Source organism: Rousettus aegyptiacus, unplaced genomic scaffold (assembly GCF_014176215.1).
Source record: "Rousettus aegyptiacus isolate mRouAeg1 unplaced genomic scaffold, mRouAeg1.p scaffold_m13_p_4, whole genome shotgun sequence".
Taxonomy (NCBI): Eukaryota; Metazoa; Chordata; class Mammalia; order Chiroptera; family Pteropodidae; genus Rousettus; species Rousettus aegyptiacus.
In genome coordinates, this window is record NW_023416307.1 from 118943483 (window position 1) to 118959481 (window position 15999).

Here is a 15999-nt window from a genome sequence, read left to right on the forward strand (position 1 = left end):
GTGCCTCTCTTTTCTAGAGGTTGATCTCACTTGTCTCCGTCTCTACCATGCCCCAGGAAAATATGCAAGTCATGCAAATGCAGCCAAGAGGACCACTGCCTGAGCTCCGACCTGGAAGATGATCGAAAAATTGGCCGCTTGCTGATGGACTCCAAGTATTCCACCCTCACAGCCCGGGTGAAAGGTGGGGATGGCATCCGGATTTACAAGAGGAACCGGATGATCATGACCAATCCCATTGCCACTGGGAAAGATCCCACCTTTGACACCATTACCTATGAGTGGGCTCCCCCTGGAGTCACCCAGAAACTGGTAAGACAGCTTCCTCCAACGAAGTGGTTGTTTTTATGCCCTTGTAAATGTTAGCCATGCTGGGTTTCTGAATTTCAAAGACAAGGTAAGAAGAAGGCAAGGTTGCAGAAATCGTGGAATGACTGTAGTTTCATTTCTGCTTGTACCTCATAATGTGATCTTGTAGTGAAGACTGTCTGGACCTCAGTTTTTCTCATCCATAAAATGAGTAGAGTTGTTCATACGAACTCTTAAGGCCCCTTCCAACTCTAGTACAGAGTCACTCACAGTTCCCTTTGGGCTCCTCACTTCTGAACAGAGGATGGTTTATCATTCAGAATGCTCCAAGTGCTTGTCTTTATCTATGAGATGTTCATTTCCCCTCAAAGTGGCCTGGGATGTGCCATTTGTAAGCATCTAGGAGAACAGAAAAACAATCCTCGCTTCTCCCTAACAGCTGAAGTCTCTTGGGCTTAGAAGGGAGGACCAAACTAGATTTTCACAACTGTGGGGATGAGGTACCCAGAGAAGGCTTTGGCAGAGGGTTGGAGAGACCCTGAGGAAGGTAGAAAGGATAAAGCCCACAGAGAACAGGTGATTTGCACAAGGTCATACCCTGGCTGTCCCCTGGAATCTCCTGGGGACCCCAAGTAAAGCCCCTATGCACAAGCCTTGCCCCAGACCATTAAATCAGAAGCTCTAGACTGTAGGATCAGGATCACTGGATATGAGCATTTAAATAATGCCCTAAGTAATGCCACAGGCAGCCACGTTCAAGATCTAGTAGACTAGATTGGTGCTCCTTAAATTTCAACAAGCATATAAATCAGTAGCTTGCAGAAATGTATCCAGTAGGACTGGGCAGGTCCTAAGAGTCTGCATTCCTAACAAGCTCCCCGGTGATGCTGATGCTGCTGGTCCCCAGGCCACACCTAAAGTAGTGGTCCCTAACATTTTTGGCACCAGGGACCAGTGCTCCTCTGAGAATCTAATGCCTGATGATTTGAGGTGGAGCCGAGGAGGTAATGCTAGCTCTGGGGAGCAGCTACAAATACAAATAAGCTTTGCTCACTTGCCTTCTGCTTACCTCTTGCTATGCGGCCTGGTTACTAACAGGCCACAGACCGGTACCGATCTGCAGCCCGGCAGTTGGGGACCTCTGGTCTAGATGATTTCTACAAGTAAATGAGCTAAAAGAGGTCCTACAATTTTATAGATATAAGCTTGACATTTAATTAAATCTCTCCTGAGAGAAAAGCAGAGCCTTTGGAGTCCTGTGTGGTCCCATGTCCACAGGCTCCTCCACAGCTCCTGCTTAATACCCTACAGTGTACTGGCCTTCCTCCTTACTGCTCTGAAACACACTAAGCCTTCCTCCTCCTCAGGGACCTTGCACTTTCTGTTCTCTTACTTGAAACATCATTCTCTGCTCTTGCATGGCTGAGTTCTTCAGACAGTCAGGTCTCTAACTATCCAAACTGGTAGTAGATGCCACCCATCCTCCTACTTTATTTCTCTGTTCACCATTGGTTCTTTAGAAGCTTTTAGAAGCAAGCTACAATTGTCTCATGTATATATCTGCTTAGTTGTCCTCTCTCTCCCACACTGGAGTGAAATGAGGTCCATGAGAGCAGACATCATGCTGTCCTGTGTGTAGTCCTATCCAGTACTTTCCACCGTACAGGGCACATAGGAGGCTTGATGAGTACATGTGATATGTCACCCTCCTGGTCAGTGACATTCCACATATGGTCTGTGGAATGGCACCACTTTGCAAAATCCTTGCGACTGGGTCACAATGACAAGTATAGAAACTGAGAATAAATGTTAGGGAAAGCTGTAGCAGTCGACATCCAAACATGTGATCAGAGAACTCCTCTCATGAACAGAATTCCCTTGTGTTCAGACTCACGTGGAAATCTCACGTGGCATGTGTTTCATTATCATCACATGCAGTGAGCGCACAAATCACTGCAATAGGTGGACAAACTAACCAAACAAACTTGATCCTTTACCATAGAGAGTTTGAGCAGCACAGTTCTAATCTATAGCTTAAGTGGGGGTGGGGACTCCCTTCTAAATAAAGTAAATAAAGGCAAAGATTTATTTTTTAAAGTTGTACTTTTTGAAAAGCACATTTAAAAAAAAAATAGTTCAGCATTCATAAGCTCAGCCTCCCTGTGAGGTAGGAATCTTTTTACACGTAAGGAAACACAGAATGTTTAATTGGCTTCTACCAGTTTGAGGGGCTAGGTAGGGGCAGGTCCTGAGCCACAGAGGGTGACACTGAACAACAGCAGAGCCGGGATGTGCTGGCTGGTTCCAAACATGGTCTGCCTCCAGCGCCCAGGTCTGGGTAAGCCATCAAATGGGTCTCCAAGATGTCTGTGGAAACTAAAGCAAGCAGCTCGTAAAAGAGCCGTATGTGGGCGTCAGGATCTGGCTGGTGAAAACCCCAAATGCTTGGGCCCCAGACTAATCAGAGGACGGCATCGTCAGGCTATGATTAATGCTGGCTCATAAAACCACATGGTATAAAGGCCCCTCTGTCTGCTCCGCATCTGGCCTGCCAAGCAAGTCACATTTCTGAGATTGGACAAGTCTCCCTTCCTACTCACCTTCTCAACTTTTTTTTTTTTTAAATTACCAAGTAATCGAGATTGATTCTACTTTAGAAATGGGACTTAATCTTGCTATTTGTTATCCTTTTCAACCAGAATGAAACCCAGAGAAATTCGTAAGTCTTTAAAAAAACGGTCACAATAAAGCTAATTGCTAATTAACTATTGAGTACTTACTACATGCCAGGCATTATGCTAGGAGCTATACATGCACAATCTCACCTAATTTTTCAACTGTTAGGAGTGTACTATTATTACCCTCATCTACAGAAGGGAAAACTGAGGCTTAGAGAGGTAATGCAGCTAGCCAAATGTCCCATAGCTAATTTAAATGGCAGAGACAGGTCTTGAAGTCAGGCCTCCCTGACTCCAAAACTTGGGCTGTTCCCTACCAGGCAAAGGCCAGGCAAATGGGGTGGGTCGAAAGGAAGGCAGGCATCTGCAGTTAACATTTCTAGGGAAGGCTTCCAAGAACAGGGAAGGCCTTGAATGGATCTTTGAAAGCTAGCCAGGATTTGGAAGGAGGCAAGATAGAAGAGACAAAGGGAACCAGCATCCCTTGAGCATTTTGTATATTTTATCTTACCAACACCTTTCCTCTCCCTATATGCAGAGTCCCTTACTGCCCCATTTTACAGGGAAGCAAACAGAGACTTGTGAGGAGCCTACACAGGGGTGGCACTCACTCATACCTCACCCTCTGCTTCCGTACCCATGGCAGAAATTGCTTATCAGTCAGAGCACTATCTCACATTGCACCTTCATTGGACCTGAGAATCTTTCTCAACATAGCTCTTCTCAATACAAGTAACTGCTATTTATCAGGATTGACATTTAAGATGAAGTCCATTTACTGTCCTTGTCTGACAGCTGGAAAAGAATTAGGAAGAACAGAATCAGGATTGGGTCTTCTGATTCCAGAGTCCATGTGTGTCTTACTGCCCAACCCTGAGAATAGAGCCCCTTTCCCTTCTACTTTTCTCTCTGCATTTTTGATTTTTCTCCTAATAAATCCTGATTCTGGAAACCACTTCACCCCAAGATGTCCCAGACAGACAGCAGAGCATCAAGTGACTCAGAAAGGTCCTCATGAAAAACATAAAACCTAACTCCATCTCCAACTGGTCTGAGAAGAGGCCTCTTACTAAAGGTTTTGGGAACATAACCTTAGCTCCCTGGAGATTCTCTTATAGGCTCTGAGTGGCACAGGCAACTGACTCAGACCCAACCCTCTCGCTCTAGCATCCCATTCCCAAGTCTATTACATTAATAGTGATTTCCTGAAAAGCTGTGTTGAGATGGATTCTGAGACCCTTGTCAGGATTGATTAGTAACATCTGCCATGGGTGAGTAACTAAGAAGCATGGACAGGAGTCTTAGGCCAGCCAGGCAAGGCCAGCCATCAAAAAACATACATCAAGAGGCAGCTGTATGCTGTGGCCTTAACAGTGCAAAGGCAGCTGGGGCTTGGAGCTGCAGTAGGAACACTGGGTCCCTGGGAAGGAAAACTCCCTGTCTCCAGGGCCTCAGCCAGGAACCCGTGAGCTCTATGGGCCACAGACACCCACAGCCAGGACAGAGCCATGAAAGGACCCTGTGAATGCAGGGATCAACAAGAGGCGGACTGGCAAGGCCACTGCTGCAAGACTTCTACCACAGAGTTTATTTGTAAAGCTGAGCAGGGAGGGAGGCAGGCCCTCAAAGGCCAGAGCCGCAGACATATCCGGAAACTGGGGAATCCTAGCACCAGGCAGTACTTACCCAGTCCACTCACCCTGACGTGACAACAAAGGGAAACTCCCCCAGCAGTTGGGAGATATTTTTTTCTTTTTGCAAACCATCTGTCTTTTAGAGAGGCAGAATAGAAGGGGTTGAGACCAAACTGTTGCGTTTTTAGCATACACTAGCTGTATGTCCTTAGGGAGTTACTTAACCTCTCTATTCCCAAGGTGTAATATAAGTACCTTTCTCCCAGGAGTGTTGTGAGAATTAAATAGGTTAACATATGTTATGCACTTAGAAGAATGTCTGGAACATTGTAAGCACCACGTAAGTGTTAGTTATTCCTATCATTCCTTAAACCACTCGACCTGCGGGAGTGGGCGACCTTCATTGAAGAGGTTGCTCTCCCATGAGCTGAATAAGCGGTGAGACTGGGACTGCTTCAGCACATCCTGGCAGAGAGAGCAAAGCTCTCATTTCCTCTTCTCCAAAATCCTTCCTTAGCTCCCGGGAGCAGGGCAGGCCCCAGAGCAATAAATGAGAAGAGCTGGTGTTTGTTCCCCAATGGCTGTTTCCTAACCACCAGGCCCTGGGCCCTCCCCAGCCTGTTGGCTGTTGGCTGCTGTTTCCCTGTCCTCTGATGGTCACAGCCACTCCCCTGGCCCACTGTTCCCAGGGAGGCCCCAACCCTTGAGTGTCCTGCTTCAGATTTACAGGGGAGACCTAACTTCTAGGCCTCTCCACATTCCTAAATTAGTCTTTGGGTGGGCCCGGGAAACTTTTCACAGGATCTACAAGTGATTTTTATGCAGTGTAAAGTTGGAGCCAGTTTCTCACACCTAGCTGTCTGGCATGTTAATGCTAGAAGCCACTTGCAGTTTCATACTGATCAAGAGTGAACTCACAGGTTGCCCTGGTCTTCCCCAGACAGTGTCAAGGGTAAGCCTTTCCCAGATGTGTAGTCACCTGAGTGGCTTCCTGGGGATTCTTGTTCTTTCAAGTATTGGGTGAAGGAGCTTGGCCTCTTTGGCCATCCAGAATCCATCACCTCCTTGGCCCCTTTCCTAGGCTATAAATTTGGGTTAGTACTACTGCTCATCTCTCTTTTAGTTGTGATAAGGATCAAATAAGGTCACCACAGACTTCTCACAATGGTAAAGACCTCAAAGATCATGCGGATGAGGAAACTGAGGCCCAGAGGGACTGGGTACTTTCTCTGTCTTACATAGAAAGCAGCAGCAGGGTTAGTTCTAGAAACCCAAATTCTCTGATGTCCCGGGACTCTGTCTACCATCGAGGCCATCTCCTGTGTCTGAGAAAGCACCTGGAAGAGTACTGGGACAGTGCAGATGCAGGGACTAGCAAGGTATGCTGGGAGCCCATAGTGCCAGAAGTCATCTCAGCCAGGTGTTCCAGAAATCTAGGGTAGAGCCTCCAAGGGGACATCCACAGCTACTCCTCAAGTGATGAGTTTCACAGGAACCTAGGTCTCTTCCTTTCCTTTTCTAAAAATGGCCTTATTCAGAATTTATTGATGATGAAACTCGGCAAATACCAGGCTCTGAACTAGTACACCATGCCTCGGGTTCCTCATCCCTGCTCCCTAAAATCAGGCAACAATGGGACTACTTATTATGAATTACAGAATGACTTTCCAAGTTATTTAGCACAATTCCAAGATGAGTCCAGCCCCAATGGCATGATATGAGGCAGGCAATTTCTAAGATGAAAAATTTGGCAGCAGCCACCTTGGCTGTAGGAATCAGGAAACCTGGTGAGGGGGTCAGGGTCAAGGTCACGGTCCAACACAGAAATGGAGAACAGTTGTCAAGAATAAATAATTGCCTTTCACAGGTTTCATGCTATATGACCTTTATTTCCCCCTTTTTCCTCACCCAAGTATAAGCTTTTTGTTCATTTATTTTAAAAAGTCCTAATTAGACAGTTATATATGAACATATTAACACCCGGATGGTCACCATTCATGTTGACATGAAAAGTTATTGACTCAAGACCTTGTCAGTTCTAACTATTAGAAGGTGCCTTTGCATATTTTTCAATTAATAAACCATGAAAAATCTTATGCCCATGATGATTTAATTATACTTGTCTGAGAAAGGTAATTTTAAACTAGATTGACTTTTTTTTTTCTAATTAGGAGCATTGCCATGAGGTAAGTGAAATAAAAATAATCAAAGTCCTTGTCACAAAGCCAGCAAAATCTAAAATGAACATCAACTTAAGTTACACCATTTTCAGCAAGAATGTGATCTGTGACTGCAGCTTGAGAGAGAATGAAAGCTTATTTAGGCTTCTTTTGGGTGTTACCGAAATTCACAACATCTCTTCCTCGAGAATCCTTGAGGTCTAAAAAAACCTGAAGAAGCCAGAAATTGTTCACCTTCCAGATTGCACCCATTCTTGGGTCTCTGCCTGGAGGCTTGAGAATCACAGTTGGTTTCTCTCCTCCTGCTCAGGGACTGCAGTACATGGAGCTCATCCCAAAGGAGAAGCAGCCAGTGACGGGCACCGAGGGCGCCTATTACCGCCGCCGCCAGCTCATGCACCAGCTCCCCATCTACGACCAGGATCCCTCTCGCTGCCGCGGACTTTTGGAGAATGAGCTGAAACTGATGGAAGAATTTGTCAAGCAATATAAGAGTGAGGCCCTCGGCGTGGGAGAAGTGGCCCTCCCTGGGCAAGGAGGCTTGCCCAAGGAAGAAGGGAAGCAGCAGGAAAAACCAGAGGGTGCAGAGCCCGTGGCCCCGACTACCAACGGCAGCATTAGCGACCCGGCCAAAGAATATGTAAGTCTCTCCCAGGCCTCCAGGGCTGTTGCAACCACCCAGGCCAGGGCTGCATGGTCAGGCTTCTTCCCTCATTTGTGCATTCATTCATGCCTCTAGCAGCTATTTGGTGCTCATTACTCTGTGCCAGACACTGTCCCATGGAAAAAAATACAAGGTCACTGCCCTCAAGGGGCTCATCATCAAGTGGAGGTCACAGACAACCAGATATCACAGCTTAGAGAAAGGGCACCTGAGCTTGCTTGGGGTGTAAGTAGGATTGGATTAGGAGCTGAGGCCCAAGTTGGCTTCAGAAGAAGAATTAAGAGTCACTTAGGCCTTCAGGCTTTGGGGGGAAGCCCTATGCTGCCCTAAAGAGATGAACGTGTGCAAAAAGGCCTTAAGTTCCAGACAGCATGGTGGAATCAGACAATTGGATGAAGTCCCACGTGACTGATAGCGGGGTGAGCTAGAGGGAGGCATGACAACGGCTGGCAAGGTCATCAGGGGCATGCTTCCTGAAAAGTCAGCCCATCCACCCATTCATTGCTCAAATATTAATCAGCCTGCACTGTCTGCCAAGCCCAGGAAGTCAAACAAGCAGAGGATACTGTCCCCACATTAGAGACTGCCATGGACTTAGGGGTTTACTCTGAGGGCCATTTGAGCTGTGGTAGGCTTTCCATTGGAAGGATCACAGGATCTAAGCTGTGCTTCTAAAAATTTACTCTAGAATGAGTGTGAATGATACGCTGTGACAGATGAGCCTCTGACTGAGAAAACACAAAGGAGGGACCATAGTCTGAGTGCTGTAAGCTTCAGGGATGAGTTTATCTTATTCTGTTCCCCAGGAGGTGAAAGTACTAGCTTGAGATTGGTGCCACGTGGGACTAATGTTTGCTGTTTCGTGGCCCCTAGCCCCTACCTTTTGTTGTCCCCCACCCGTGCCCCACCACCTTCCCAACAGCCAAGTGGCCTCATGCTTCTATTTGACATTTAGAGATAATGGCTCGAATACATGAAATCTTCAAGCAAATTACCTGCCTAACTGGGAATGGGCTGACCCAGACATCCCAAGGGAATGCCAGCCCAAACAGTGCTGTCATTACATCCAGAGAGGACTGGCCTCTTTCTTTCCTGCAGTGACTCAAATATGTCATCCCAAACACTTGTCCTACATCTCCAACCCCCATCTCGCTCGCACATTCACTTGGGATTGCCATCCAATGAACTATGACCTCACACTCTTTATCTGAGAACTCTAAGACAAAAAAATAATAAAACTTATTTTCTCTACCACAAATTTGGCAATGATGTCGAAAAGACCCATTTCTCAGGAAGAATACATGTTCCAGGAACTTTAAAACTTAGATATATTGACCATGTTTTATGAACTAGTTTCCTCCCCAACTCTGCCCTCTATCTACCCTCAGATAGCTGTCTGTTCTTAAAGCATAAATATTGTGTAATTCCAAGTTGGAAGGCGACTTCTTTAAGTCGTTGTGACATTTTCCAGTTGCCATTCCCAAGAGAGAGATGCCGATCTGAGAACGTTATTTTATTCTTGACTCAGTCCCACATTTTGTTCAGTGAGGAAATGGGACAAAGATGGCCTGAGATTCCACATCCCTGTCTACAGTCAACTTTAGGAAATAGTGCTGACACTTAAGAAGCATTTAAACAAAATTAGACAGTAAATGGCAAATGACAGAGTCAGAAAATAAGGTAGAAACTCCAAAGGAAGCCAGTATTGATTGGCCTGGGCTGGCTGGGAAAAACACCTTTCTCCTTCCTTACCCTAACCCCAATCTAAATTCAATAACTAATTAAGTGATTAGGGGCTTCCTGTCTGTCACCACCCCTCCCCCCCAGATGCTGAGGTCTTGTCTTATTCATCTCTGTATCTGCCATTTACTGTCTAATTTTGTTTAAATGCTTCTTAAGTGTCAGCACTATTTCCTAAAGTTGACTGCAGCAGATGCCTTCGATAAAGATAGTAGGTACTCAATAAATATGTGATCCATGAGTGAATGAACAAATAAATGAATAAATGAATGTTCAAACAAATTGAGCCCAGAAAGATGGGTACAATTTAGATGGCCCTTTTGCCTAGGAGGATGATGAGATCTCAATTTCTCATTTATTAAGCACCTTATCTGTGCCTAATAATATGCTCACCCTCTCAGGGTCTTTGTTTAAGTCTCACAGTTGCCTGGTGGGGTGCATTTTACCAACCCCATTTTACAGGTGAGGTATCAAGAGACTAAGAGATAATAGTTAACTTTTCTGAGGTCCCATAGTTTCTAAGCAGAAGAACATGGATCCAATAAGCTTTCTAAAGTTATAAAATCCTGATTATTACCTGTTCCAGGAAGAAATGAGGCTGAGTACCTTTATTTAATCCCTTTTTATCTCCTTGAAGCCAGTGGAAAAAAACCTATAAAGGTAGCAGGATAGCCTGCCAGGCCATAGACCACATGTCTCCAGCATCACCACTGTTAGAAGCAGGCTACACTCCCTGAACTATTCTGCCTTACCCCAGATAGTGGCCTCATTAAGTGGGCATGGGTTCCAGTCATCCTAGATCCTGTGTTTCTTTGTTTCTCATAAAAGGGCAGTATAGGACAGTTACCAGGGCCAAGAATCGGGCACAAATTTTGCTCCCCCAATGAGGGCAATGAACTTAGCTAGAAATGGACAGGGAATTCAACTTGAGGGCCCAGGTGTGGGGAGGAAATTATAGGACTGCACTCGATACCTCAAATCCAAACAGAGATTTATGAAAAAAACAAACAAACAAATGGAGGTAAAAAGTGGGACGTGTGAAACTATTATACAGGAACTATACTTGCTAACATATCTCTGTTTATCACCCTAAACTAATAGTGATTGCTATCACTACTGTTAGCAGCTACAATTTTGTGGGTGTTGCTGTGGGCCAAGGGCAATGCTAAGCACTGCAGTATCTGATTTAAAGTTCCCAACCACCCAGAGACATGAAAAAAGCCTGTGGGATTCTAGCCAACCTCTGTGAGACCCCAAGTCCATCTTTTCTCTTTCCCAAAGCTTATTCCTCAGAAGGCAAATAGATATTATGGCATAAGAGGGTTGTGTGGACATGTAAGTTTGCAAGGCATTAGAGTGAATAAAACTAAATGAGTTTCTTTACAGCAGGACTTCTCAGAGCCTTTAGTGGGCTAAAGTAGTGGTTCTCAAACTATTACCTGGAAGGCTTGTTCAGATTCGGAGGGCTGGGTCCCACCCCACAGTTCCCTGCTGAGTAGGTACAGATGGGACCTAAGAAGCTGCATTTCTAATGAGTCCCCAGGTTAATGCTGACGCTGGTCTGGGGGCCACACTTTGAGAACCACTGCTAAAGAGTATTAAAAATCACCTTACATATAAACTCAGTGAAAATGATATCACCAACTTGGTCTATGGAGAGGGGTCCAAAAGATGATAACCCAAGCATTTCCAGATTTATTTGGCCTCCTGGCTTAGGAAGTCCAGCTTTGAAAACGCTGCAAAGCACTCTCACATTCTTTGAGTTCTGGAAACACAGGCACAGAATTAAACACGTTACTTTACACCAGACCCTGGCCACCCGTGTCTTGACCACATTACACTCAGCAATCTGGGACCATGAGATCCCACTTTCATCTATGCTGTGCTCAGCCTCCACTGGAGGGCAGTTCCATGCTGCAGCTCAGGTACAATCAGGGGAGGGGCTCAGATGGGGGCAAGCGGGGTCAGGCTGCCGAGCCCTCCCCAACGGCTGCTCACCAAACTGCCCTCAGAGGAAAGGGTTATCCAGATCAGAGGAACAGTATTGTCAAAAGCCTTTTCCAGCTCACCTGTGTGGAACTGAGTTCTGAGTAAAGTCAGGCTGTGGGGGATACTGTCTCCTGAGCATGACCCATCCTCGTGTCCAGGGCTGTCTAGTTATGCAGATCTGAGCATAGTGTGCAGATCTGCGCCCCACCCCCAGCTTTCAACCCCTAGGCCTTCAACACAGGGTGACCTAAAATTAGCAGTAGCACATCTGAGAATGAACCCAAGAGCTGTGGCTGCCCGCCCCAACTGCAGAGCAGTTCTCTGAAAGTGTTACTATTACACTGAGGCTGGGAGAGGTGGTACGCCATGGGTAATACCTTCAGCAAAATCCGTCTTCGGGAGGAAACACCACAGCAGAAAAATCCCAGATGCTAACTCACCCTGTGTTCCTCTCAGAGCATGCCCGCCAAGTCAGTGAGACCAAATAGAAACCCAAAATATTTAATCTCCCTCTCTTGCCCTTACCTGTCCCACTGCATGCGTGCGTGCGTGCGTGCGTGTGTGTGTGTGTGTGTGTGTGTAGACCCATTTATCTCTTTGAATCCCCCTAACAACCAGCAAGAGAGGATGGAGCTGTTATACCTATTTTATAGATGTGGAGCTGAGGCACCAGCCAGCTTGCCGATAAGAGGTGGGGTGAGGCTGCGATTCCAACCCAGGTCCTTCTGAGTCACAGTCCTGTAGAGTCTGAGCAGTCCTGGGTGGGACCCAGCAGAATGGGTGCAACAACACAAGGGGGTATGTGTTTAGGTTTGCTGGGGTGAACAGCAGTGTTTGGAGTAACTTGCAGCCCCGCCCAGTGCAGAACTGGGGGGCTTCTTGTCTGCATGTGAGAACAACAGAAGGACTGCCCTACCCCAGTCCCACCCGCCATGGGTTTTGGGGGATTCAAAGGGTTCTGGGGGCAGCGAGCTGCCAACTCCAGCAAGCTGGACCCTTTCACACCAGAACAGTGAGGCCCAGACCCACTTTCCCAGCCCTGTGCTCCCACCTCTCTCTCCTGGATGGAACCTATGGGCGCCTGCGCACCCTGCAGGCAATGACCTCAGTCCTCTGATGGCTAGGCTAACATCTCCACCAAACCATTTCCCTGTGTTTGGAGAGCTTACTGAATATTCTCTCAGAAATTGAATATACAGATTTCCTGGACATGGTCATTTTGCCCAGGCATTTCCGCTCTTCCCTAAACCCCAAACTTGTAACTGAAGAAAGGGAAAAGAAAGCCAGGATATAACATTTAGTGTAGTCTCCACCCTTTGATATTTGTCATTCCCGCTGGGACACCCCCCCACCCCGCCTACCCAGCCCCTTCCCCACACCACCCCCTTTTTCAGGCCAAGCCATGGCACCAGAGAGAGTGATTTGGAGGGAGAGACTAGATTCAGAAAAGTGAAGACATTCCTTCAGGTTGTAAAAATTTGTTAATTTGCTCTCGAATTACAGTGTGATCCCCCTGCCCCCCCCCCCGCCCCCCACAAGAATGCACAGAGTAGGGACTGGAGGCCCGGGTCCCCACCCTCCCACTAAGGTCTGCCTCTCAGATGGAAACTTACAGCAGCTGGCAGCTCAGCCTGACTCCAGCCCCAACAAGGGACATATTTGTGGGCAAGGGACTTCCAAATCTTTGTCAGAACAGATGTTTGGCATGTGGCTCAGCAAGTTGGCTTTCCTGCCAGCCCCTCTCTGGGAATTTGAAACCACTGCCCCACCCCCACACCTTGTACCATATGAGCTGGAGGACTAGAGAGTAAGAAGCCCAGAGAAACAGCCCCCCAAAATCACCATAGCAACCAGGCTTCTCAACATCTGCCTCCCTCCTTTACAGTGGAAATGTTTTAATAATATTAAAAGAGATTTTTTTCCCCACAGAAAATTCTCTTTATCCCGCTTTTTATACTATAAATACTTTATGTTGCCACATAGGCCTCACAAGCATCTTTTCTTTTTTTCTGAAGTGGACTGCATAATATTCTATTGACTAAAACAGGAGTTGGCAAACTTTTTCTGTGAAAGGAAGATAGTGACTATTTTAGACTTTGCAGCCATACAATCTCAGCCACAACTACTTGCTTCTGTCCTCGTAGAACAAACACAGCCATAGACTATCTAAACAGATAATAAAACTTTGCATAAAAGTTTTATGTAAATAAAACTTTATTTGCAGACATAGGCAGTGGGCTGGATTTAGCCCAAGGAAATAGTTTGCTGACCCTAGGACTAGAAGAACCATAAAAAATAATTTTAGCTTTTTATGAATTACTTTGGTTTTATCCAATTTTATTTTGCTGTTGTAGGCTAATGGAAGATGGTCACGATAATAATGATGATGATGATGACATCTGACCAGCTAGGTTGTGCCACGCACTGAGCCAGAGGCTTCTTGTTGTCATTTATTTAATCCTAAGAGTTATCCTACAAGGTATATTATCCCCTACCCCCTTTTAAAGACTAGGACATTAAGAGAAGTTCTTAGCAAAGTTAAACAGCATTTCTAAACTTCGGGTCACACCCTCTCAATGGGCAGTAAATCGTTTTAGTGAACTACAATGAGTTTTTTTTTTTTTAATTGGAAAAAAACTACTTCAAGAGTAGTAAATATTTTTCTGGAACCATGTGTCTCAGGGGTGCATAGATGTAGATGTAGATGTGTAGCATTTATGAAGCCTTCTTGGCTGTGTCTTCCCCCTTCACCAGATAACCAGTGAGGGAGATTCAGTTAGAAATGCCTACGTTTTTCCTCTTGTGGCACAGAGCCCCATATTTGATATCTTGCCCCAAAGAGAAGCATGAGGCAAAGTGGTTGGCCAACAACAGTGACCTCCACATGTAAAGCGTTTCACAGGAGCCAGCACCTGCTACATGCTTCGCAGAAGGAAACCAAGGATCAGAGAGGTGGGTGACTTGTCTGATCGGTGATGAAGCATGGTACAGACCTCATTCCAAAGGCTGTGACCCTGACCATTGCACCCTAGACTGCCCATCGTGCACCATCAAGAGCCTCAGGAAGATGGTAGTGTGGGGGAACAGAATGCAAGAGGCTAAAGATGCCAGAAATGATGTGGGCCAGAAAAGAAAAAAAAAAAAAACCTCTGGGATACATAAGGCTACAAGGCAAAGATGGTGAATAATCACCATAAGAGGAAATGAGGAGATGCTGTTTATAAATAAATTGTTGAGTATTTGTATTGGACAGAACCCAGTGCCTGAATTCAAGGCCCTTCTGTTAATATTTACTGTATTGTAATGGTGAGATTTTCACAAGGCACTCTGGGTTTAGACTGGTTAGGCCCTTTGGATAAGAGCCTTCCAAAAGAGACAGCAGGATTGGGATAGAACTTCTGGCAACCCTGTCAGGGAGATTATTGCTGGTTTAGAGTGTTCTACATATCTGTTGATGGCTCTGAAGGCCAACGTGGCTCAGTCCTTAGAGACAGCTCTTTGGCTGTGTAACCCTTGGCCACTGTCCTTAATTTGCTGTTGCCTAAAACACTTTGTGTCTTGATTACTTCTAATTCAGACATCTTAATAGTTCCATGTACCCACATTTTATGTTCTAGTACCCTAATGCTGTCTGTCAAACCACCCCAAAATATAGAGGCTTTAAACAATTGCATCTGTTTTGCTCACAAATCAGCAGTTTGGGCAGAGCTCAGGGGGGATATCATATCTCTGTCCACGTGGCATCTTTTGGAGCAGCTTGCAGGCTGGAGGTCGGAATCTTCTGAAGCTCCTTCACTCACACATCTGGCCTCCATGCTGGGAAGACACAAGCAGCTGGGCCTGGGCCAGCAGGAGCTTCTATGTGTTTTCTCCACACAGTTGCTTTGCCATAGAGGCCTCAGGACTGCTTTCCTGCCTACCCAGGGCCAGGGTGTGCGTACTGAGAGAAGGGGGCCCAGTGGAGTCTGTGCTGCCATTTCAGGGCCAATTCCTTGGGGATCAATAGCATCTCTCCCATGCAATGGAAGCAAGGACAGCCCCTGGTTGGAGGAGGGTTCAAGAATTTGCAATATCATTTCCACACATTGAGGGAACTGCAGCCCTTTAGGGTCTTAGCATCTGAGGCCGCTCAATCGAAAACATTCCTTAGCTTTCTCAAAGCTCGTGTTTTTATAGATTACAAAGTCCTGAAGTATAGAATTGTCAAATTCTTTCATTTAGACCCCTTTCATTGAGAATCTCTCACCATTGCACAAAGACAGGGCAAAACTTCAGTAGCACAGGGAGAAACTTTACATTTATTCTATCTATGACAGATTTGTGCCTCGCCTCCTCCCCCCCAGGGGAGCAATAGTTTGTAAAGTAAGTTATATAGCAACTGTTGAAAAGAGTCTCATGAGCAAGTTCTGAATTTAGATAGTTGTGAGTATAAATAAGAACCAATTGATATGCTAATGATAAATGTCCTCTGTGCCCTTTAACATGGTCCCAAAGGTCTTCTACTTGACTGCACTATCTCCTTCATAGGCAAAGTAGCCTAAGAATGACCACACTGGGCTTTCTTCTAAATATTCTAAAATTTAAGCATCCCAGGCATTTAAATTGGCTTTTACTGTAACCAAATCAAATTAATGATATCATTTTTGCTGAGCTCATATATATGGTTATTTTTAAACACTTTATGACTGTGGTTCTCAATGAGTGGTCTCTCCTGACCACATCAGCATCCCTTGGGAACTTACAAATTCCTCTGCCCCATCCCAGACTTACTGAATCAGACACTCTGGGGGTGGGGCCCAACAATC

At 45.8% G+C, this 15999-nt stretch overlaps 2 protein-coding genes across 2 annotated transcripts in view; one reads left to right on the top strand and one right to left on the bottom strand.

The window, feature by feature from the left end:
* The window catches only part of SSUH2 (ssu-2 homolog), a 311599-nt gene that overhangs the window by 220906 nt on the left and 74694 nt on the right, over positions 1-15999 (bottom strand). The window lies entirely within an intron of this gene.
* LMCD1 (LIM and cysteine rich domains 1) overlaps positions 1-15999 on the top strand; it is a 53946-nt gene that overhangs the window by 32764 nt on the left and 5183 nt on the right. Inside the window, exons 3-4 of the mRNA XM_016134866.2 lie at positions 57-312; positions 7112-7441. Of these exons, the coding sequence (XP_015990352.1) occupies positions 57-312; positions 7112-7441 (586 nt within the window). The remainder of the gene's footprint in view (positions 1-56; positions 313-7111; positions 7442-15999) is intronic.